We start from the raw sequence: 24,816 nt of genomic DNA, 5'->3' as shown, positions 1-24,816 counted from the left end.
GGCGGGGTGAATTCTAGCCTCTCTGGCCTGTACTTTGGTTACCATTAAGACTGTCATTTTCTTCTACGCCCTAGAAAGACTCTTAATGCTGTTCCTGTAGAAATACACCCAAAGTGTGCTTTCATAGTGGACATGTGGTCACAAAGTGTTTTTTTTTTTTTTTTTTTTTTTTTTGTGATGATATTTTTCTCTGTTGAGAATTCATGTATAAAGAATGAAGATACTATTGAATATCTGTAAACAGAGCAAGTGTTTTTTTATCTTGTTTTCCTTCTTTTTGCGCAAGATCCTATGGTTTATAAGTAACGCCTAGTCTGAGCCTTATCCAAGTTTAGTATCAGACATGTTCCCCGCTTCATTTCCTCTTTAATGTAGACTCAGCAGTGTGATCTCATCTAATGTCTGCAGTAAAGGAAGTATTACGTGTGCAGCAGCCTCTTAGCTTTAGATCAGGATGTTGGGATCAGCGTGTGTGTGTCTGAGGAATATGATGTACAATTTACTAATTCATCTGTATTAAGCTTTGAGGGATATGTGCTTATTCACTCTGTAAACTCAGGCTTCTAGAGATTTTAAATATTTTTTGAAAATGCCTGTTGTAAAGAACAGATTCCACCAAGTCCGGCGTGATTATAAAGTTGAGCAAAAAGTTTGCATCCCCTTATGTTGAAATGGAGTGAAAAAGAGTAAAATAAAGACATTTTTTCATGACATATTCAATGCAAATTTAGAAGTAACAAAAATGGCCAAGGGGTCGATGAAAAAAAGTTATGATAAAAAAGTCAAAAGTTTATACCGTCCTTGATAAAACCTCTACTGTAGGTATTTAACTTTAAAAAAGGCATGCAAAATTAGGTATTTTTTCTCGATCTTTTTAAATTTAATCATCACTTTTTAAATTAATCACCACTTGATGAGTAGCATAGGTGTGTTAAATAGTTCTTACATTTTAAGTTTGCAAAGGGGTAGATCTTGAGGGTCTGTCTCAAGCAGTTCTCTGAGAGCAAAAAACAGTGGGATCAGGAAAAGAGCTTTCAAAACATCTAAAAAGAAATTGTTAATGATTAAAAACTATGGTATGAATCCAAAAAAACAAACCAGGGAACCAAACCAGGGAGTCCTTAGAGGCTACTGGAACATGTCTATATTTCATTTTTTTAATCTAAAAAAAAAAAAACCAAACTCCTCAAAATGCAGTTCTTCGAAAACGGACCTTAATGCAAGAACATCAGAACTGACGAGAGCACCAGTGCAGCACCAACAGAATTAGAAAGCAGCCACTGTCAGAAACGGATCCATATATAAATTATTGAAGTGATTAACTGGGGGCAGCCTATGTAGCCTGATCAGCAGTATGTCTTCAAGATGATAATACATTTTAAACCTTAATAATATTTAACATCACATCTGTATAAACAGATTCAATTCATTAAAAATTGTTTTAGTTTGATTAGCCAGTTTTCGTAATGATGTTGGATGTGGTGAAGTGTTCACAGACATATTTTCTTCCAATGTTGCATGTTACTTCAGCCTGAATGCCGCTGGCTTATGTTGTACATTTTTGTGCAACATTTGCGATATTTATCTGCTTTGCATTTTCTTCCCTGCTTAATCAGGTCCGCTGTATTTATATATTGTTTTAGAATTCCATCTTCATGGCAGAGGTGTTGGTGAAACACAGCCAGATGTTGGGAGAGTTTGGGTGACTGCAATCTGCCAACTACAACGAGGGTTTTTATGCAGAAACGAAGCAGACTTCTCATTATGAACAGATGTATAATTCCAGACCTCTTGCATGTCCTTCTTTGCCAAACCACTTCCTCACAGTAATTTAACAGCAGAGCCCAGATCTGAAACTGAGACCTTGCAGTTTCTCACCTCTGTAGTTACATGTGACATACATCCAACAAATGTCTCAAAATACTCCGTTTAATAGTTGCTGAGGACCAGAAGCCTCTCTGTTAACTATTTTAAGTGGCAGCTGGCATTGTTTCCTGCCAGAGTCACAACCCTGAAAATAGGTTTTAAAGTGGAGCAGAGAGCATTGGTGTTGCCAGTGTCTAAATGTTTAGGATTCTTGGAAGACGAAGTCCACTTAGCTTGTATTTTCGTGTTTGGCTGAAGAAAACCAGGACTCTTAGTCTCTCTAGGCTTTTCTACATTGCTGATGAGGTAGAGATATTTAAGGGAAGACTCTGCAAAAATTTAGAGCATCTGCACCCTTTATTTTTTATATTTTTGAGAGGGTCAGTGCTTATCATTATTTATTCACATGTGGACGTGCGGAAACACACATTCATGCATGAGCACACATAAATCTAAAAGATGTTTGCCTGAGGTGTATACATGGAAGACTGCACACACATATCAGCCTGCAATAAATCAACACATGGATCCATCTCCTACCTATATATGTGTTCTAAATGTCTCCAATCCAGTCTGATCTCATAGTGAATCTTGTTCAACCTCAAGAAGTAATCTCAGTACACATTTTTATGTCATGAGGTGTTCTGTTCTTCTTTAGACAATGAGGCCATCTTTCAATGGTAAAGGTCATTTTTTAAAAATCCAAAGCACATTACAATGTTGTTTCTCTTTTTTAAAGTTATTTTATTTATTTACTTTTACAGGGACAACAGAACCAAACATTGCCAAAACCAAGCAACCAATGCTGTGTATATAGGGCATGTAACAAAAGGTAATTTGCAGCCCCTGTCCCTTGTTAGGCTTTTAGATAAAAAACAGATAATAGATACAGTAAATAAAATCTACATAAAGCAAAGACTTTTAAGCAGTATCAACATATATTTCCAGATATTTCTATGTGCGTGCATAGCACATAATATTGTGTATTGGACATCACTGAACCTGTAGTTTGGACAACTGCTCCGTCAACTGAGCTACAGCCATCCCCCCAATTGCAGAGAAAGCATGTTGGGTTTTATTGGCTGTGCCCGAACGTGGCGTTCTGCTCTGCAGACAGAGGGGTGCCGATGGATTTCTCAAAGTGTTTCAGGATGGCTGGTAGGCATTAGGTGCTGTCAAGTCATTCAGTCATTGGCCGTGGTTAAAGAAACGACACATACAGAAACAATCTGAATTCCAGTCCTGCTGATGGCTTTGGTGTTTGGTTATGTGTTGAGCCAAATTGTGAACTACCACTTAGTCAGTAAGTAACCAGCCAGGCAGCTGTCCATCAGTCAAACTCAGTTGACACTAGAGTCCATCAGAGGTCCAAACCTTTGTATTTCCATTGGTTTCCTAAACATTTTATATTCACACAGAGATTTAAAATCCCAGCAATATAAGGGTAGCACTACAAAAACACATCAATTATGTTTTATCTACATGTGGAAGTAATAATTACAGCATGTACAAAAAAGCAGGTTTTATATTGTTTAATCAGTTGGTGAGAGCTGGCTAAAAGAGTTAAGTTATAGGAAGCCTTCAGTGATTTTTGAACTTGCTTATTTTGGTTCTAGTTTGGGTAGTACATGTAAATAAATACCATAAACTTTACTCTGAATTCCCTACATTAAAATATTTCTCTACTTCTAGCTGAAAAATGCCTCCAGATAAAATCACTTTGAGGAACCTTTAGTTCAAATTACTGTATGTCATCTTGTTGCTCACACTATGTCGGTTGTAATAAAGGTCAATCTGCTTTTTCAGAGCTCCCCACATGACATCATCTGAACTCCTAATGAGGAAAAACTCCTTCGGGTGATGTCATATGGATGGGTTTTTCATCTAGAAGCAGAGAAATATTTTAATATAGGAAGGTCAGAGTGAAGTTTAAAAGCATTCATGTGCATTAACACCCTAAACTAAAGCCATGAAAAGCGAGTTTAAAATTGGTTCAATAGATTTTTTTTAATGTTTTCATCAACATCGAAACAACATTTCTGAGTCTGACAAAAAATGCTGCACATTGATACTATGACATATGATAAGTATCTCATTATTTGATATGCACACAGACATGAGGGGAATCAATGTGCTTCTATGCAGGATTTGATACAGTACATTGAGAAACAGAACCTAAAATACGTGATCAACATACAAGAAAATTGTGTAAGATTTTAAACAGACTGCATATTTCGGCTGGTTCTCCCCAACACAATGTGGAGACTTCAGCCCCGGAGTTTCTGCAGCTTCGGAGAGCTTAGTTCTTTAAATAGACCTAATCATGGAGGCACAGACTTATTCTGTTTCTTTAATTTGCCATGGAATAAAAACCAAATGGACAGACTTAGAACTCAAATAAGGGTTAATTGGTTTCCATTAGCCTGCACCCACATTGGTCCCATACCTCCAGCAGTGGAGGCATGTGAGGGTTGCCCTTACAAAGAACAATAGAGCACAGAAATGAAATGAAAGCAGCTTTTCATAATGAAGGATGGGAATCCTAGCTGGATCCGTATTTAAAGCCTCATGGAGAAAAACCAAATGGAGCACATTGTTGCCAGGTCTGAATTTATGATGTCAGCGAGTAGCATGTTTCTTGTACATTTTAGTTTCTATAGGTAACATTTTGACAGTGGTGTCCACTGACTTAATAATTTCAGCTTAGTAACTAAGTAAAAGTAATCAGATTAAAACATCAGAATGCACTCAGCTGGTGATTTAAAGGATGCCTCACTGAAAATACAAGCAGCACCAACTTCTCATTGTTGCAGTCCTGTTGTGCAAACCCACGGCCTGCAGTATATTACACAGTGCAGACAAGAAGTCCTCCTACCTTGTTATCAGCACTTTCCCTGTAACACACGGACTCTCTTTGATGAAACCATGCAGCACAACCCACCTCCTGCGCTGCTATTTGGTCCTGGTTAAACTTTTGTTAACATCTGTTTTATATCCAGATTTCACTGAAAAGAAAAGAGGCGAGTGAAAGAAGTCTGAGTTTTCCACTGGGGAGATCCACTTCACTCTGTATAAAGCTACAGGACCTTTATTCTTGTTACCTACCAGCCCCCTGACTTGTAACTAAATAATATAAAAACATATTGTATGAGTGCCTTGGTTGGAGTTTGATCTTTGAAACTCCCTGCCTGCCTCTGTGTGTGATGACTGGTTGCAAAATCTAAGAAAAACAGTGGCGCTCTATTAAATAGACTCTTTATTGGCAGGGATAATAGCAGAGTCTAAACTCATCTGCTGTCAACCTAGTGATTGACCAACCAAGAATTAGAAATTGAAATTAGAAACAAAAACAGAGCTCTTTCTCTTCATTTTTTGACTTTAGCTGTAGTGCTCCATGTCTGGTCTGAACTCCACGGCTTCTCCATGGCTTCTTGAGAATGTGAGGCATGCTGGTTCCTAACATGTCTCACCAGAAGGTCGTTGAGCTGGCACCCACATGACCTCTGAACTTTTCCAGCTGCTCCTAAATAGTCACAACCGAGGAAAAGAGGTCCTTGGCTGTGCAGAGGGCTTAGCTGTTTTACTTAACACAGCACATGTTTATCACAAGTCTGTAAAACTGAGCGCACAAGCTGAATGTTTGGATTTTACTGTGCTGGAAAACCTCTGCTTGAAAAGTGGACACACGCACATGCATGTCCATCGTACATACTGTACATGCATATACACACTCTTGGGCTACAGAGTCCTCAGATCTAAACCTCTAAATCTAAAATGTCAGGTGATCAATCTCATGTGATCATATGTGCTTCTCTCTGTGTGCATGCGTGTGTTATTTGGCAAGTTTTGCCTGAGCTTCAGTCATCATGCTGTGTGTCAAGAATGCTAGATTTGTGTAATGTGACAGAAGCAACAGGAAAATTTTTGGTATTAATGAAGGGAGTACAATTTACTTTAGAGGCCAGTGAAGAGAGTTACCCTCTGGGTGGTTCCTCATTATCTCCACCGAGGACGGTGAAAACAAGGTTACATTATATCTGCGTAAAACATCTCAAAAACCCACATACCAATAGGATGTCACTATGCAAACCCATTTCTTTCAGTCACTCAGTAGTCCTTTCTGGTGATATACCTGTAGATGACCAGGGTTTGTAGGCAAATGTTGACAAACAACAATTTCTCAGCAGAAATAATTTTTTGTATCTGGAAACCTCTGTCTGCTTAGAAAAAACTATGACCTTAGTAATAGTGAAATGAAAAAACAGAAGCCGTGTATAAATTGTCATCACGTTTGTTTATAGTTAGTTACATTATACCTTGCTTTAGAAACAATTAGTAGGTTGACAAATTGTTTTTTTGAAAGAAATTACACTAACTATTCAGGAACAGCTTTAATTACATACTGATTTTAAGGCAAAATGTCAAATATTTGTTTCCAATTTCTCAAATATAAAAAAAAAAATAGCCACATTTCTTTCTTTATTTATTTATTTGAAGGTTTGGAGTTTTGGCTAAACAAAGCCTGACTTATGTTATTTTTGGAGTAAAAATTGGGATAGAATTATTCTGTATATGTGTAGGCAATGAATCTAAAATGAATTTATAATCCCCTTCCTTGCTTTAGGTTTGTTTTGTACAACATCAACCTGACAATCAACATTGTAAGGTAACACTTACCTTAACAATCATGTCTTGTAATGTATATGTGGTAATCCTCCCTGAAATCACTGCAGCAGTGTGGTTTATTGGGGAAAAAGGTTACTGTGCTGTAATTTGTGAAATTAATTAATGGTTTTGGTAGCCTTTCTGCACTAAATAAACACCCTGCATCTGTGCGTGTGTGTTTGAGCTATGTAGCCACTTGCTCACACACCAGCTGACAAACATGGTATGTGAGCATCATGCAAACAAATTCACAATTTTTTGCTGTCTCACTCACGTTTCTACACACTTGGACTCACAGCCAGTGTGTGTAGATCGCAGATGATATACAGCAGTGTGTCGACCCCCTGACACCACGATGTGGTCAGGGGTTTGAAACGGCACCCCAGAGCGAAGTGGTGATGGGCTGAGAAAATGTTTGAAATGAGGATTTGTCAACCTCCAGTGGAGATTTATTTGTGTTCTATATTATCATGTGCAGTGATTGTTACAGTAAGTTATTGCTGTTGTCACATGCACTCTGTCTGTAACAAGATCTTGTGGTGGGCCAGTGCAAGAGTGTGTATTGCAGTTGTGAGTTGGGTTCCAACTATGTCAAGAATTTTCTTCTGTCCATAAAATGGTCCAGTAAATCCAGTTCACAGTCAGTTCACAGTCATGTATGTCACAGTTTTAATGGATTCAGTCATTATTGATAGACTGTATAAGGTTTTAATGGTTTTGTTGTTTGTTTTTGCTGTTTTTTTTTATTTTCTTTATTGGACATTACAACCCACTAAGTCTATTGGCATATTATCCCAGAATTTATGAGAAGCTGGTGGAGTCCAGTCTTAAAAAGCTGTTAGATTAGTTTTAGAATGGGGGGAAAAAAACTAAGCTGGAATAGGCTCCAGCCCCCGTGACCCACATAGGATAAGCGGTGACAGATTAATAGATGGATGGATGAGTGGAATTAAAAAAACAAGCTAAGTTATCTTAGCTGGAGATGGATTTTACCCTCTTCACCTGAAATTGACCAGCAGGCGTCTGAGTTACACATGGTCTTCTAATGGCTAGATGAAAAGTAAGAAACAGGTGTCCTTTATCATGTTGTATTAAAAGACCAGAAAGACAGGAAGATATGCTAAATCAAAACAAACATTACCTTAAGTTCTTGCCAGTACAGCCAGAAGTCATGCTGATTATATTCCCTGAACTTTAATTTGACTTTTGCCTGCTGGTGAGTGTTTACTTAACCAGCCTCTGCCTGCATCCTCTTTTGCCCCAAGAAAATTTTGCGCTGAGCACTAGGTTCCTTTCTACCCCTTCTTGACCTGACTGTTCAACCCTGGAGTTCATCCTGGATCTGCTTGCATCCATATTAGGGAGGGCCACAAATAATGGAAGCAAGACACTGTAAGGTAAGACTGAATATAAATTGGACTGCTAGTCTGTCTAATTGCTAGTCTTCATACTCAGATGTGCATCTGGGTAGTCTCAGCTCACTTCCACAAGCAGCTTTAGAAAAGAGACTGACAGTGATGACTTCCTCTTTCTTGTAGATGTTCCTTGAGTCATGCCAGATAGACTGCTGGTCATTTCTTGACCCTTTTCTGTACGATTGTCTGAATTATACCCTCCGGGGTTTTGGGGGTGAATTTGTGATGAAACTCTGGACATTCAGTTATTTCCCAGAGGAACAGCCGTTAAGTCAGACTCAAGTTGACCCACTTGTAAAGTTTGACACAGGAAGTCCTCCTTCAGGCACTTGGATCTTTTATACTCTATTCAGTAGTCAAAGAGCCTTTTTTAGATGATGTTTCTTTAACATTCTGATGGGAAGTTCCTTGAATGCACACTTCCTTACAAAAAGAACAGTTGAGGTAAGAAATGCACATGTCAGAAGGGTTCAAGTGGTTTTCAAATGTATAACTCCCTGTTAAAATGTGACATATAGAGATGCTTATCCATCACCAGGCCTCCGAAGCATTTATATCTCTCAGCAAAGTTCCCTAAGCTGAAGTTGGCATTGTGTAATGACATGTCTTAAAAATGCCAGATTTATTGCTACAACACCAGGTTGGTTTCAACATGAACAAATATATATTTTATTTTTCTCTTGGGTGTGTGGCCTGGAGGCAGGACAGGGTGAGAACTGAGTGGCTGGATGAATGCTGGCATTGTTTGCTGAGGAGCACGTACTTACTTACACACACATACACACACGAACACACACACACACACAGTTTAACTTTCTCTTAGTGTGTTGCTTTGTGCTTCTGTGGAAAACCTTGTTTAGCTCACACACAGCATTTGTCTGCTTTGGATTTAAGACTTAAACACCACATAATTCTCACCTTTCTAATTTTTCATGCCTGATGTCTTTACGGTCACAGTGGAAAAACATGCCCATGTGAGAGGTTGACCTCTGGCTATTGTCAGTGGAACAGCTTTCTTTTAAATGTACTAGAAATACTCTAATCTCTGGAACTTTAGGGGGTAATGGAGTGAGAGGTCTACAAAATGTTTTAGTCTAATGTTCACTCCCATGAGATTGTGATAACTTCTGAGCTTCTTTTGCAGCAGCAAATTTTATTGCTTGAACATATAATTTTACAGGTCCAATAAGAAGCATTGTCAAAGTTAAAAATCCACAGCATAAAGAAGATCAAGCGAGCGTTTATACAAGCCATTATTTTCATTTAAAAAATATGATTTAACCATGTAAATGGACATAATGGTGCAAAAGTTTTAACTGCTTTGCAAATTGTTTTCTACGCTCAAAAGTAAGCACAGGTCAGGACAAAGAAATGTTGAGATTTGATTTTGATTCTTTGTGCTAACCTAAGCTATCTAGCTGCTCGCTCCAGCTTCACATTGATTGTATAGATATAAGAGTTGTATATATTTTCTTATTTAACTCTCAGCAAGGGTGAAAAGTAACCCAAAATGTTGAGTTACCTGGCTGATAGAAAATCTGGTATCCCATGCGTGGGTTCTAGTTCCAGTCTGTATACACCTTTAATACACACACCACATCCTCAACTCAAAAGGCCAACTCATAAAGACACACAGCTGTTAGCCAATAGTTGGTGGGAGTTTTTCCAGCCTACAAAAAGGCAACTTTTATGTGAAAGGAAAATGGTAAAGGGTGAGGTCAGAGGGTTGTAGCATAAAAATAAAATGATGGCTAACCAGCCCTTGATTTAGAAGTTCCTGCAAGAAAAGAACATTTGTGTGTGTTACTATATTCTGGCTAGGAGGGGCCATGACAGAGGTGTTGGAAGCAGTAGGAGGAGGAGGAAGACATTATAGATGATTTTCCACTCTGTCTGCACTACTTAAAACATACACACCTTGTGTTCTTGAGATTTCTATACAAAGCTGGCTTTGTGCGTCCTGAAGCTCAAAGATCAGACATGGGAGAGTGTGATGGTTGACCAATGAAACAGTAGCTGATGTAGTGTCGGGTGGTCTCAGGGTATCTTTGTGGAAACAAGTTCCCACAAAGCTTAACTGGACTACCCTGGACATGGAGAGCATAATGGACTCAGTCATTTTCCTCCACAGCCAAGTGATGTCAGCCACAGGGCAGATGTGGTTAAAGATGTACAAACAACAACATCAGTTCAGGTTCCCTGACCTAGATTAGCTCATAATGAACACGAACAGTGTTTTGATAACTAATAAATTCTTGATATTAAGTGTCTGTTCTGCGTTCTTGCTTCCTAATGCATTCACGCCACTGTGGTCAAACATGTTCAGTCATTTTCCCCCAAATCAAAGCCAGCAGTTTCAAAGCACACAGCTCCCATGCACAATGGCATCATGTTCGACCACTGTTCTGTTTCCTCATTTCCAGAGAAGCGAGATCCTGACTTGTACCAGCTCATCATCCCATCCATGTCTTCACCGTGTAATGAAAGAGACATTTTAGCAGCGTCAGCTATGGTGGTGGAACATGCTGTGGCTCAGGGTTGGGTGGGGACATGCAGAAAGAGACCACTGTGCAGAGCTGTCAGCTGGATATGACACATGAGGGGATGACAGATGGCGTGATGGGGACAACAAGGAAGAGAGGGAAGGAGGAAATCAATTTAAACTTCATTTACCCATGACATCATCTGTCCCATGATGCAACTGTTTTCCGTAGCATGTGCTTAAAATATTAGCCATGTTATTGGCTCCTGACTGGTTTCCTGACAACAGACGGATGTGTTACAGTCCAGAGTCTGAGTGAATGTGTTATTTGATTTAGGGGTAGAGCAAAAACAAACCTTTGTTATTGAGGTTATCAAGCAACTTATTCACACTGACAGTGGGTCGTGTGTACAGTAAGCATGTGCTGCAGCAGTTTTTGTCTATCAAAGCTCCTGAGTTAATGAAATGAAAGGCTTAAGGGTGTTATCATAACAGTTGAGCGTTGGTATCATAACATTTATTGAAAGGCAGGGGCCCCTTAGGCTGCAGGGGTGCCCCCAGCTTTCAAGGGCTGCAAGGGTATATGTCACTGCCCAGGTTTTAAACCTTTTTTACTGGTAGATGTTCATATTGTGCTAGCCTCTTAATTTTTTTAAATATATTTAACAAGCTTGAACCTTTTAATGACATGGTCCTTTAGGTAGCAACCATGAAGGACACAATGCAGTTGTCTAAATAAAAGGACTGCTGAAATTTCCCTTCAGTATTCAAGATAAACTACTAATCAAAAGCCAGAATGTTGTTCAGACGCATGTTAAATTTGTGGACCCCTGTCCACCACAACATGAAAACCAGGTGATGTTAACACTGTGGCTGAACAGTTAGTAAAACAACATAAATGGTGGAAAATGCCCGTCACAACATTCAATATCAACCCAAAGATATTGAATTTACAGTGATGCAAAACCAAGAAAGGAGCCACTCCTCACATTTGAGAACCTGCAATCATCAAATTGTTGGCGTTGGTGTTGATGGTTGGTTGCTTGAAACATGATTTCAAGCAAGCAAGGAGCAGTAACAACATTCGCAAGATATTTTTTGCCATGATTCAGTTGATAAACTAAAACCTGGACTTCCATCGCTTTCTTATCGTAAACTCCAGCTCATGTTGTGTGTGAACTTCTGAAATGTTTGGATTCATCTGATGTTCTTCAAACACATCTGCATTTACAATTTGCTGCTGAACCAAAGGCAGATATTATGTGGTTTACCTACTTGTTTGGGGGTTAAATATTTACTGAACAATGAACCCGAACCCTCCACCTCATGAAATAAATATTTGTTTAGTGACAGTAAACTTGGTTTTGCTCAAAAAAGAACTACTGTGTTTACAGAGGAGTAAATATTGTTCCCATTAAAGTATACTATGTGCTACTCAGACTCGAATCAAATATTTGTGCCTCATGTGCAGCAAAAAATTCTCTTCTTGTGGTAATAAAACCCTAGTTTCAGTTTCAGGTAGTTCAGAGGTGTTTAACAGTGTGTGACTGTCAGCACAGTGACTTAGGGACACAATTTTTGTTAATGTTAGGTGTAGCCATAGTTGAGACTAGACCAAACATTGTATTTATCATCTGGTAGTTTATTTCTGGTGACACAGAAACACTCACACACAATCTCAACACCTGCTGTATATATTCTCAGTAATGGGTATATTTGTATAAAATACCCAGCCTTAAATGGCTGTTTCACCCTGACCTTCTGGAGCAGACACAACTTGCGTCTGGCACTAAAACTATTATTGCTTGTGTAGGAACTTGCTCGCAGATGTTCCTGCTTGAATGTGCTTGAAAGCAAGTGGTGGGAGGCCATACTTTATTGCAGGTAACCAGTAACGATTGAGTTCCCCTCTTCAGGAACGATCCGCCAAGTGTTAGGAGGGTAAATTATTGTTTAACTGCAGCTGTAATAAGATTTTGGGGTAATTGGGAGATGAAGGAGAGATGAGGAGAATCAATTCCAACCCTGTTCACTTTCTCACCTCTGCACAGCTGGTAAATCATGGTGTAACATGGTTATGGCTAATGGGGTGTCGATTTTGGAAAGCTACATAAATTATTGGAATCATCTCACACATTCTGGCATGGTGAAGGTGTCAGGGTAAGGGGGGTTCAGACAGTGTCCAGGAGGCTGAAGAATAAGGAGAGCGCTCTGGCTGCTTTAATCCTCGCTCCTAGAGGACTTCTGATTTCTTGCAGCTGTTCTTGTATCGAGCGTTAACTTGAACACAACCTCAGTGTACTTCACCGGGGGTTCCTAGTCACTTGGGAACCATAGGATTTGCTTTGAAACAGCAAGTCTCTCAAGTATTCAGCAATGCGGTTGTTTTTTGGGTGGTATGTTGAGCCTCTGACAGGCCATCTTTGTAACAGTCTCCGTGCTTGTTTGTACGTACGTGCTTTTTGTCACAACAGCGTCTCTGCATCTGTGGCGCCAGCCCAGGCCTATTTACATACCTGTGAATGAAGCAGGAGGCTCAGATGATAAAAGCATGCAAATGAACGTTTGCCTTGGCACTACTCTGTGCCCACATCAAGAGTACTTCTCTCAGTGTGGCGAAGCCATCCAACAGCTCTAACACAAGTTACTCTTTAGTGCAGAGGACAAGCTCAGGGCTTGGACTGAGTGGTAATTATTCACCTCTACAGGTGCTCCTTTGATATTCATGTTGGAAGAAAATGTCCTCACATGGTACCAGATCTACTTTCCTGATTGTGTTTAAACACTTGCTTTAAAGCATGTTTTACTGCAATGAAAAATGTCAGATTAAATATTTCTGTTTTGTACCAGCTCTATGTCTTTTTCTTTAGTATTTATCGTTGGAGCAAAGCGGTACACAAATAGACGTTCAGCATAATTAGCAGCTTTCCAAGAAATAAATTTAAAGTTGTATTCAATTTATCTGTAATAGTGTCATATTAATTGTATAACAACTCCACCATATTCCAGTTCAGTCGTTTTTGTGGACATGTTCAAACAAAGAAAACCGCTTCACAAAATGAAAGGGAATATAGGGTTGAGCAATCCCAAAGGGATATTGGTTTGCAGAAGGCACATACACCAACACACAACCACAGTAGACAAACACGCAGACAATAAGAGACAGTCACAATAAAATAAAGTGCTACACATGCCTGTCCTGTATCACATGAAACAGGTAAATAAATGTAAAGATTTATATCTATAGAGAAAATAGCTTAGTAAAGTTAGTAAGTTTAGTAAAACGCATATCTGAAAAATAAAGTCATGCTGATATAAACCGTGTGACTATATTTTTCTATACACTTTACTTCACTTTAATAATTTCATGAAGACACAAATGGCACCAGTCCGTGAAGATGATTTTTATATGGCTTCACATTACTGTGACAAAATACCTGCTCTGATGTTACATTTACTTCAATATATTTTATGTAGTATAGAAGCTTTTAGCCCAATTCTACAGAGAAACGTGGCTAATTATATACAGACTGAAGTGTTAGAGGATTTTCAAAGAAAATTACTTTCTTTCTTTGTATCCATATTTTCCTGTGGCAGACATAAGAGAGACAAGTCAATTTGATTTAACAATGTATGGCTCTTTTTAGGCTCTACTGTTTTCCATTACACTATGCAGTATTATGGCAAACAAAGTTATAAACCCATGATTGATTCTGTTCTGTCATCTTGAGGGGGCGTTTTAACCTTTCACTCTGTTCAGTTTGATAAATGAGCATGTGCTTTTAATGCAGTATTTCCGAGCTTGGACCCTTTGACGGTTTTTGATAGTTTCATAAAGTACTCAGTTTCCCAGAAATCCTCCATGGTAATCTGTATCCATAAAACTGTAGTGATCATCTTATATGTGGGAGCTAAGATGTTGTTAAATATGACTATAAAACCATCACCACCCACATGTAAGTTCCAAAACAGTAAATATTGTAGATCTGGACGTTTTTCTTCAGATTTAAATGTTTCTGATTTTAATGGGGTTTTTTGTTTGTTTTTTTTAAGAATACACAATGAAGTATTTTTACACAGTAATACTATATCTCAGAAAAATCACGATGAAACACAATGAAAACCCTGTGATAAAAGAGGACACACAGTGTGTATCCCATACTGGGATTCTCTGCATTTTGGGATCAATTCCCTGGGACAAAAGATCTGGCAGGAGCTGACCACAGCTGAGTTTGTGATAGTTTGGTGCACCAGAGTAATTCCTACTCCTGAAAGAGGGGGACAGGTAATTGCATGTTGGTTGTTAACGTACCCTCACATCGTCTCACCTTCAAAGACCACAGAGGCCATGATCTTTGCTGTTTGCTCACTATTGGTCTATACAAAACATATCAACAGATTTTCATCAAATCCAGAAAACACTACAATAGTGTCTTTGAGTAAGACGTTTTCCTCTAACAGCAGAGGACAAATGTTCAGACTGAGCTGCACAATTCAGGTTGCACCATCATTCAGAGAAAAAAAATCCACCCTCAGATACTCTTACCCTGAGTTCATCAGGGTATAATGCATTCCAAATTTCAATTGTTCCAGTTGATTCTTCGATTCATTCAGATCTGTCAATGCGCATTCTTTTTCTACAGCGGTGAGTAATTTATGACCGTGTAATGCTAAAGAACTGTTACAACACCTGTGTCGAATAGTGGTTTTAACTTTTTTCATTTACTTGTGGTTATGCCCTGTTAGTGCAGATTGTTGTCCTGTCCATTTCATGGGAAGGTGTTCTTGCTGCATTGTCCACATCAATACTACTGACTGTCATCGTACTCACAAGGGCTGTTTTAATTACATTCTCATTAACAATGTGATATATTTTCATTGGTAAAGTGGACCCGTCACTCTTAGCTCCCCTATAGCTCTCCTCCTCCCCTGGTGGTCAGTCATGGTGGGTGTTCTCCATTGGCTCCACCTAGGCGATATGTACAGGAATGCACTGGACACCACTCTTTGGCCATTCAAGGGAAAGCAGCTCTGCTTTCTTTTCCTGCCTCTCCTGCTACCACGTGAAAGAGACCCAATTTTATCACACGTCTGCTTCAGTTTGCGTTTTATGATGTAGTGTCTCAGACTTTGGAAATTGTTTGGCTCCCACATTTAAAACATAAATCGCTTCATTGTTTTGTTGTGTGCAAAATAGAGCATTTGTTCAGAAGCCATAGAATTCCCAAATCTTTGATTAATGTGGAAATTCCCAAGTCTTATCTTGCTCAGTCATCACACTGCAAACAATAAAAAAGAACTAAGAACTAACAATACAAAAAGAATAATTTCCAAAGGTGTTTTTTGTAACAAGTGCCTTTCCTGAGTGGTGGACAGAGCAGAGGAGTGAGGTGTCAGTAAAGAGGCTGTGAATCGCTGGGCTCTGCTTAAGGTTTGCACCTGTTGAGAACATTAACAATTTGAACAAATCGAGGCAGGTGTGCATGTGAGACAAAGCTGGAAGTGAGATCCAGTCCTATGTAGCCTAATCAAAGCCATTCGTTACAATTTGTTTCGTAATGTGTTAATTACTATGAAGAGAGAATGAGGAGGAAAATTGTCAGTAAACTCAGGTCACTGGTTCAAATCTCTGACATTCTTGTGAAGACACAAACGGGATCGGTTTCATGAGTTTGTGGACATGGACTGAGCAACATAGTGCAGACTGTTGGGTAACTTATCCATGTTGAGGCTTGAGTACGTTTCTGATCCTGTCTGACTAAGACCAGACATGTCCTGATGGTTGAATTTTTCCATTATTTCCTTTGTTTTACATCGCTTTAAATTAGAAATTAGTGTAGTCGAGAAATGTTAATCTTGTGAAAGTACACCAAAATCTATCAGATCCCGATGAGAATGAATTGCATAAAATAATGAATATAAATGGATATGGCCAACTTCAATATTTAGTAGTCTAGCTTAATAAACAGGCAGTAACTAAGCAAATTATGGTTTATGCCTTCTACTACTTTTTCTATGTTTAATTTGAACTACAAATATATCAGAAACCCTAAGAATTAAATTGTAAACATTAATTAACTCACAGAATGTTCTGTGGTAACTTCCTGTATGAGGAAATGTGATGATGTGGCACGATGTGGATGGGAACAATCTCTCTCTCTAAATGAGTTTTTCTCTGCTCTGATGAATCCAGTTTAGTAATTATAACTAATTTCACATGGATTCCAAACTACCGAACTTATCTGCTTTTTCTTATCTTCTGAACTTATAGTATAAAAATGTAATTATAATTTTACATTTTAATGCTAATGATTGATTGATTAAACAATAACAGTCATCTATGTTGGAATTGCAAGTTAATTAAGTTCCAGCTCACTTGGGAAGGCAGTTGTCCACAGGGTCAGTGGTTCAACTAAGCACTATATATACATAAAGCCATTTACCAAAGCAACTACTTCTTGCATTTATAAAGTCACTTTTATGACCCCACATGGCTTCACCGATAAAAGATTTAACTCACTTCAACTTGTTATCTGCTTATTGGAATCTGTGCTGTTAAGGCTTCTATTGGAACAGCTGTACAATAAGAACAGTGAGTGTGCCAACATCTGTTTTGTTATTCATCTTAAAAGCATTTATTTTAGTTTCTCTCTCTGCTCTTTTTCTCTAGTTGAAGCAGCCAGACAAGGCAGCAGCAGCCGCTCACACATATTTCCAGGCTAATCCAGAACATGTGGAGATGGGTGAAAACCTGGAGCAGTACAAAGACCTGCAGGGTGTCAGTGAGGACCACTTTGTGGACCGAGAAGCCCGGCCTCACCAGGTAAACCAGAAAATCTGAATCAGTGAGGTTGGATATATTATGTTATTACCTCTCCTCAACATTTTTCCATCTGCATCAGCACATTTACTTATCACTTGGATCTGCTATGCATATGCAATTTCAAACCATTGTGTATTTCCAGCAGTTTTATTTGCCTTTAGTAGGTGGACATTATAAGCCTCTTTGGGGCTTTTATGTGTTTTATGTTTTTGGAAGCAGTTTGCATGTAAGATTTTGGTCCAAGGCAATTTTCTGTCTAGGGGCAATAAATGACTGTATATCAAATCTTATCTATAGAGATAAAAATCTTGTTTTGGCATTGATTGCAGTCAGCCAATTATTCCATCCTCTTGTCTTTTTTATTCCAAACAAAAGATACTTGCTACTAAAAAAAACATGCATCAGAGGATTTATAAAATATTTTATGAATTGTATAGAGGATTACTTACAGCATGTTATTTGTGGTATGAAATAACAACAATATATTTACTTGCATAAAAATGCCAAAGATGAATACCTCAATAAAGGGGCACGTCATACAGCACTTTCCTGAACACCGTAGCTCATAAATATTTATCCCACAGACCTCATCATCTCTTATCTCTCTTCCATCAACAGATTTCTTTCGCAGCAGCAGTGAAGCTGTATGACAAGGATGATTACGAAGGCGCCATTGTTCTGTTTGAGGAGGCCCTGGTGGAGTACTATAAAGCAGATGTGGTGTGTCGGGCCCTGTGCCAAGGACCACAGAGGTTTGAGGGCCACGATCATCTCCGCTATCGTTATAGCCTCCATGAACTCGTGTCAGGTGAGAGCCAAGATTTAAAAAAAATTACTACAATGGAAAATATTTATATCACAATTATCCCCAAGTATTTTTATTTTTGAAGTAGGTATTTTTTCTGTAAAAAATCACAACCAGCTTCAGTAACCTGTACATTATTTTATTAGCCCCAGTAGTTTTTTGTTTAGGTTGAGATTTGAATAATCTTTGTATAATATATCTATGTACAACGTGTGAGCACTGAGTTGATGCACTAATCAAAAAATGTATGCAAATACAGTGCTGAAATATCGCGATGATACATACATCATTGGTTTCCAAAGCTGTTTTGGCATGGGTCTTACACAACAGCATTTTATGCTTTTAGATTTAATTGGTTCCCTTCTGTACAGTATGTTGCATCACATTAAAAGTAAATGGTTTGCACTTATATAGTGCTTTTCTACCTATTGGCACTCAAAGCGCTTTACACTGCTTCTCATTCACCCATTCACTCTCACACACACACTCATACACCGGTGGGGGAGCTGCTATGCAGCTGGCCAACACTCACCGGGAGCAACTAAGTTGGGGTTCAGTGTCTTGCTCAATACACTTCGACATGTGACTGGAGGAGGCAGGGATCGAACCAACAACTGTGAGATTGGTGGACAACCGCTCTACCTTCCTGCGCCACAGTCTAAAATGGGATGATGCAATTATCTCCTTTTGTTGTTTATTTAAGGTAAAAACGATACTTTTGTATTCATCTGGAAACACACAGCCCTTTTATCATAACTCCTGTCTTAAGTTATTGCTGTTGAGTCACTCTATTTCAACAAATGGTTCATTACAGTAGGTTGTGTGGGAGGCCTACGTGGGCATTAAACTTGCTCTCTATGGCTTTAGTTTAGGGTGTAAATGTGCATTAATGCTTTTAAATGTCCCTATGACTCTCCTATTCTAGCTTAAAAACTCCTAAATATGAAATCGTCCTGAGGACTTTATCATTATTAGGAGTTAAGATGATGTCATGTGTGGGAGCTCTGGAAAAGCAAGTTGACCATGATTATAAACTCCATAGTTTGAGCAACAAGATGACATAATCTAAACTGAAGGTTCATCCAAATTATGTTATCTAGAGGCATTTTTCAGCTAAAAGTAGTGAAGTTTAATGGCATTTATGTACATGTACTAACCAAACTACAACCATAAGAAGCAAGTTCAAAATAAATGATGAGTCTTTTAAGGTGGGATGACAGGTTGACAGGTGTGGGCCTGAGCTGTGCTTGGCTGTGAGAGCCAGGAAAGGCTTGAACAAAGCCAAACAAAAACCCTTCATGCCAATTAGGTGAACAAATCTGCCTGGCAGTGGCTTGGCACTGGATTGAACTCGGCACTGTGTTATAGGACCGATGAGGCAAGGCATGTATGGACTGGAAGATGTGGAGAAAATTAAAGGTCAAAAAGGGGTCTTTACAGTGATGAAATTTCACCACTAGAAGAGCATTATTAGAAGTATATTCATAACCATACTGTCACCCACGAAACCATCATAAAAAGTTGGGATACAGTGTAAAATTGAAATACCTACAGCAAATGCAGTGTATTGCAAATAATTTAATATATATCGTTATGTATGTTCTAACTGCTATAGCTGTACCTCCTCTCTACTTGAACTTTATTTCATCACCAGGTGCTAGTCGTAGAGTTTTAATAATCTTTATAAATCAGAAGTACTTCTCACACATTTCTGGCACCAATCAATAGTCATCTGTCTAAATGTCTACTTGCATAAAAAAGCCGGGATGTGTGTATCCACAGCATGACAATTGCACCAGATTTAAATAAAGCAATTATACTTACACAGCAATTTTGGTCAGGGGTGCTTTTGTTGACATAAGTCAGGCCTCGCTCCATGCCAAGGTGGGTTGTGGGCAGTAGTCCTAGATTAATTGCTGACAAGTGTGTTTTGTCTCAAATATCTATGGCCCGGTTGCATAAACACTGAAAAGACTGCTAATTAGTTTTGGCCAGGCTTTGTTTTACTTCTAATAAGGCGATTATTTTCCATAGCACCACTACAGTAGACAGTGATTATGATGTTTATTTGAGTTAAATGTGTCTTGTATTTTTAAATGTATTTTATTCAACTCTGTAAAGTGAACGCAATAAAAAGAAAAGATTTATAGAATTTCTTCCTTATGTACACGGTCCATTGAGCCAGAAACAGTGTCTCTGTACAGTGCTGTTGATACTGATCTAACAGAATTTTCCACCTCTGAGATGCTTGAAGAAATTGGAACAGACTCTGTTGTCCTGAAAATGAGGAGCAGTGAGGCTGCAGCTGCTCAAGTGTGACCTCACTGTTCATACACTCTCAGAACACACACAAACACACAAGTTTGCTACCATCCGCTCTGCTGGCTCTCCTCCTGAGCTTGATACAAGGAAATAATAATATACATGAGAATGTGAAATCTGACATCTAGTACCAAGGAACAACAGGGTTTATCACCAGCTGAGCAACAACAAACACATGGACTGTTCTGAAGAAGTAATGTTTGGTAATGTGTTTCACAGCAACAGAAGTTACATGTTGTTGGACTGGACATTTGATTTTCTCATCAGGCGCATTCACAACAGTTAATCTGATATACTCTTGCATATCTAATTCAAATTGGGCACATTTTTCAAAAACCAATCATGTGTTTATACATGTTTTTATGTTGGCTTTATAACATGTTAATTTGTATATAGGAATTTAAATAATTTTCAAGTCATTGCATTCTGTTTTTACATGTTTCACATTTTACACAGTATACAAAGTTGCTGGAAAAAGTGTTTTATATAGCTCATACATGTTTTCTCACACAAATCATTTTTGCAGCTGTGTTTCACATGTGTAAAACAGTGTTAAACTTGAAGCTGATATTAAACAGATGAGTGCATATTTAATTGCTGTGGGTCATACTGTATGCATCATTCACAGCAGACCCCAGAGTCCTACAGTAACAGAGTGTATGGAAAAAACTATAAATGCAAATAAATATAACTGTGAATGTCATTTAAATACACGCTGGGGGCCACTGGTTTTGACAATGTAGGTCTGATGAAACATTTTTTAACCAGTATGCAATGATATGAAGTCATAGAATGATATGAAAACCATAGAAAAAGGGCACTTTTTGTCTCCCTGGTACACTCAACTATTATATGCATAGTTTAATTTCTTCTACCCATTAAAGTATTTTGAAATAGTTTTTCTTGATCTAAATCAAGGGTTTATGGAGAGTATCCTGTATGTGAGGCATATTTATATTATTTTTTTAATAGGACCATTTTAGGAATGTCTCAGAACTGTATTACATAAAAAGATATTTTAGTCACATTGTGGAATAGACCTTTAGAAGTGATGTGCTTCTTTTGCTGGCAATGCATTGTGGCTTAGAAAAATTTGGAAGAGTGATTACCACTCATTTTACTATCGCCAAGCATTTTGTATGTCGTTAATTTTAAATTTTTAGTGTTTAGAGATACCTAAGAAATGTTTGCAATAATTATATAGGTATACTATACAAAAATAATTTTCAAAAATGTAGTTAATTAAGTTAATACTTTAAAAAAAAATATTCTTAATTAAACTAACTTGTTGCAGATCACTTTACTCAAGTGCTGCACTGTGAACATGAGTGCGTCAGGGACCTCGCCACCCGCCCAGGCCGCCTCTCACCGATGGAGAATTACCTGCCTCTGCACTACGACTACCTTCAGTTTGCCTATTTCCACAGTAAGTTGAAGGTCTTTAATGGTTTTATTTTTTGGGGGGGGTTTAAAAAAAACCTGTACATTAAGACTATTTTGTGAATTTACTCATTGCTCTTTTTTTTTTCTAGAAAGCTTTTGGTCAGCAATTTTTGTTGTCAATGTGTACAACAAGGAAGAAAGCTTTCTCATTTCCTGAATGATCATGACTTCTATCAAACAATGCTTTTTGTTATTATGAACAAAGACAATGGATGCAGCTATAAGTCTCACACTGGAGGGCTCATACAGGAACTTATAGTGCTCCTACACAGAATAAGAAGTTACAGATGATGGATGGATAGTTGAAATTGTGTCATAGTTTGTCTGGGCAGCTTTTTTATCAGTGTGTCCTGTCTGACTCATTAGCTTTTTGGTGTGTTTATTTGCATGCATGTGAACTACTGCGTAGTCTACTCTCATTGATGAAGTAATGAAAACCTCTTTATAGACAAGGGTGCACAACAATAAAGTGTAGCTGGGAAAGACCATGTGCTCAGAAGTTGTGAGATCGTCAGATAATTCTTAATGGCCTATAAGCATGTGGTTCTAATAATGATAAGTGGATCCATGAATTTGGGCAAATACACTGAGAGCAGGTTTGGATTCCTTGCAGCCACTGAAGGGTGTGTGTTTGTGTCTGTCTTTTTGTCTGTTTAGTGCCTCAGTGAGCCACTTGTTCTACTGTTCTAAAAAGGATGAAATGGCTCATAGTTTCCTGTAAATCACTCATGAAAAGGCTTCTATTTTTCTTTACCAATATTCATTTCCTTTTTTACGCTTATGTATTCATAGGGGCATTTTTTTATTGATAGCCATTTACTATATTATAGTATATTAATATAGTATAGTAGTGTATATATATTTTAATTTCTTATCTCTGTACAATGCTCTAGATTACATTGTTCTAGACTGGTCTTGTTGCATGCGTGATTTAAAAAGTTTGTACCCATAGACAAGGGATTCACAGAAAAAGATGCACGCAAGTGCAATATTAAGTGAAATATTATCGTTATTATTATTATTATTATTTATTATTATTATTTATTAAATAATAATAATAATAATAATAATAATAATAATAATAATAATAATAATAATAATAATAATAATAACAATAACAATAACAATAATAATAATATAGTTGTTGTTGTAGTTATTATTTTTAAATGTGGAGTGCAAGGCTATTCCAATTTATCCTGGATATATAAATCCATCATAATGAATTTGTATTTCTACCTGGTACCACCTGGGCCTATCACCAGCTGTGCAGTGCTTGTCCAAGCTTGGTAGAAATTCGGGAAGGTTGCGTCAGGAAGTAAAAACTGTGCCAAATCAACATGCAGACAATGATCCGCTGTGGCGACCCTGAACTCACAGGATAAGCCAAAGGGAAAAAAAACTGAGTCCTGAGTGCGTGAAATGTAGCAGGACTGATTTAGTAGGTAACAGCATTGTTATCATCCACATTCTGCAAATCTGTTACACTTTTCCAATCATCAGTAATCATCCCGCAGCATTGTGTTATACTCTTCAGTGGTTCTACAGCACAATGACATTGCAGCAGATACACTGCCCCAGCCCCCAGAAGTCTCTGGTTAACCTGAAGCTTCAAAAGCTGGAAAAAGTGTGTGTGTGTGTGTCTGTGTGTGTGTGTCTGTAGTGTGTATTGTGTGTATAGAGTTACATGTTTGTGAATAAATTTACTGTATGTGAAAGTATGTTTGCATGTGTGTTTAATACAGGGAGACGGTAAAGATTCTGACCTGCTGTCTCTTTACCTCACTGCACCTCTGAGATACTTCTGTTGTAACTACAAACTTCTGTGCCAATTGTGTGTGTGTGTGTGTGTGTGTGTGTGTGTGTGTGTGTGTGTGTGTGTGTGTGTGTGTGTGTGTGTGTGTGTGTGTGTGTGTGTGTGTGTGTGTGTGTGTGTGTGTGTGTGTGTGTGTGTGTGTGTGTGTGTGTGTGTGTGTGTGTGTGTGTGTGTGTGTGTGTGTGTGTGTGTGTGTGTGTGTGTGTGTGTGTGTGTGTGTGTGTGTGTGTGTCATATTTTAAAGAGAGTCCAGCTTTAACTACACTGTGGTAATGGTTTTTGTATGTCAGCACTGGATATATTTCCACATTTCACACCCCTACAGGTCATTCAGTACCTTCAGAAAATGGCTCAATACCATTGCAGAAAACAGTGAAAAAAGAGAAGTTAACTACCTCTTTCTTTTTATATGTATTTGTGTGATACAGCTCTTTAATTAATATATATGATAAAGAGAAACCATTTATAATTTTCTACCTTATCCCTCTGCAGTGGACAGACTGGAAGATGCGCTGCAGTGCGCTGTGACCTACCTTTTGTTCCACGAGGGAGAAGAGTTCATGACAGACAACGTGAATTACTACAGGGAGATGCTGGGACATGATGGAGAACCACGTGAGGTCAGAATCTGCTGTGGGGACACTGGGTGGTAGGGGTAAATGGTTGGAAATGTTAATACCAACAAAGATGTTTCTGTTTCAAAGATGGATCCCTCATTGTACGTTATTCAGTTTTTATAGTACAAACATACCACAGTTCCCTTTTACTAGAATCTGACATTTTAAAGGACAAATTAACAAAAACAAAGGTTGTAAGAGCTAAAAGATAACTATAAAATACCTTAAAATGAAACAAAAAGACCCAGCTTTACATATTGTGCTTAAAATACCTCAGGCAGGATAATGCAACCTGCTACCAAAGTTTAGTGGCCTCTGCAACAAAAACTGCAGGAGCGAAAGAAAGACAACTGGCAGAGAGCAATGACTGGAGAAGTGTTATTTCGAAGAAAGTTGAGACAGGAGGGCACAAGAATTTGTTACTGTATGATTGGCAGGACTCCCCTCTTTTAAAGTTAACTTTTTTATTATGAAGCATTAAGCAAATTTTGCTATGTCAATGTTGTTTATAACAACATGTTTTTTCCTCTGGGCATCTTCATTAATATTATTTCCCTGCCACCTG

At 38.2% G+C, this 24,816-nt stretch overlaps 1 protein-coding gene across 2 annotated transcripts in view; it reads left to right on the top strand.

Moving 5' to 3' along the window:
• Positions 1–24,816, top strand: part of p3h2 (prolyl 3-hydroxylase 2) — a 46,860-nt gene that overhangs the window by 15,852 nt on the left and 6,192 nt on the right. For both annotated transcript variants that reach the window (XM_067514027.1, XM_067514028.1), the window contains exons 2-5: positions 17,099–17,251; positions 17,870–18,059; positions 21,673–21,804; positions 24,127–24,254. In XM_067514027.1, the coding sequence (XP_067370128.1) occupies positions 17,099–17,251; positions 17,870–18,059; positions 21,673–21,804; positions 24,127–24,254 (603 nt within the window). The remainder of the gene's footprint in view (positions 1–17,098; positions 17,252–17,869; positions 18,060–21,672; positions 21,805–24,126; positions 24,255–24,816) is intronic.

The sequence above is a fragment of the Channa argus genome, chromosome 8, assembly GCF_033026475.1.
Source record: "Channa argus isolate prfri chromosome 8, Channa argus male v1.0, whole genome shotgun sequence".
NCBI classification, from domain to species: domain Eukaryota; kingdom Metazoa; phylum Chordata; class Actinopteri; order Anabantiformes; family Channidae; genus Channa; species Channa argus.
The sequence above is the reverse complement of the archived record's forward strand: the minus strand, read 5'-3'. Positions and strand labels throughout refer to the sequence as shown.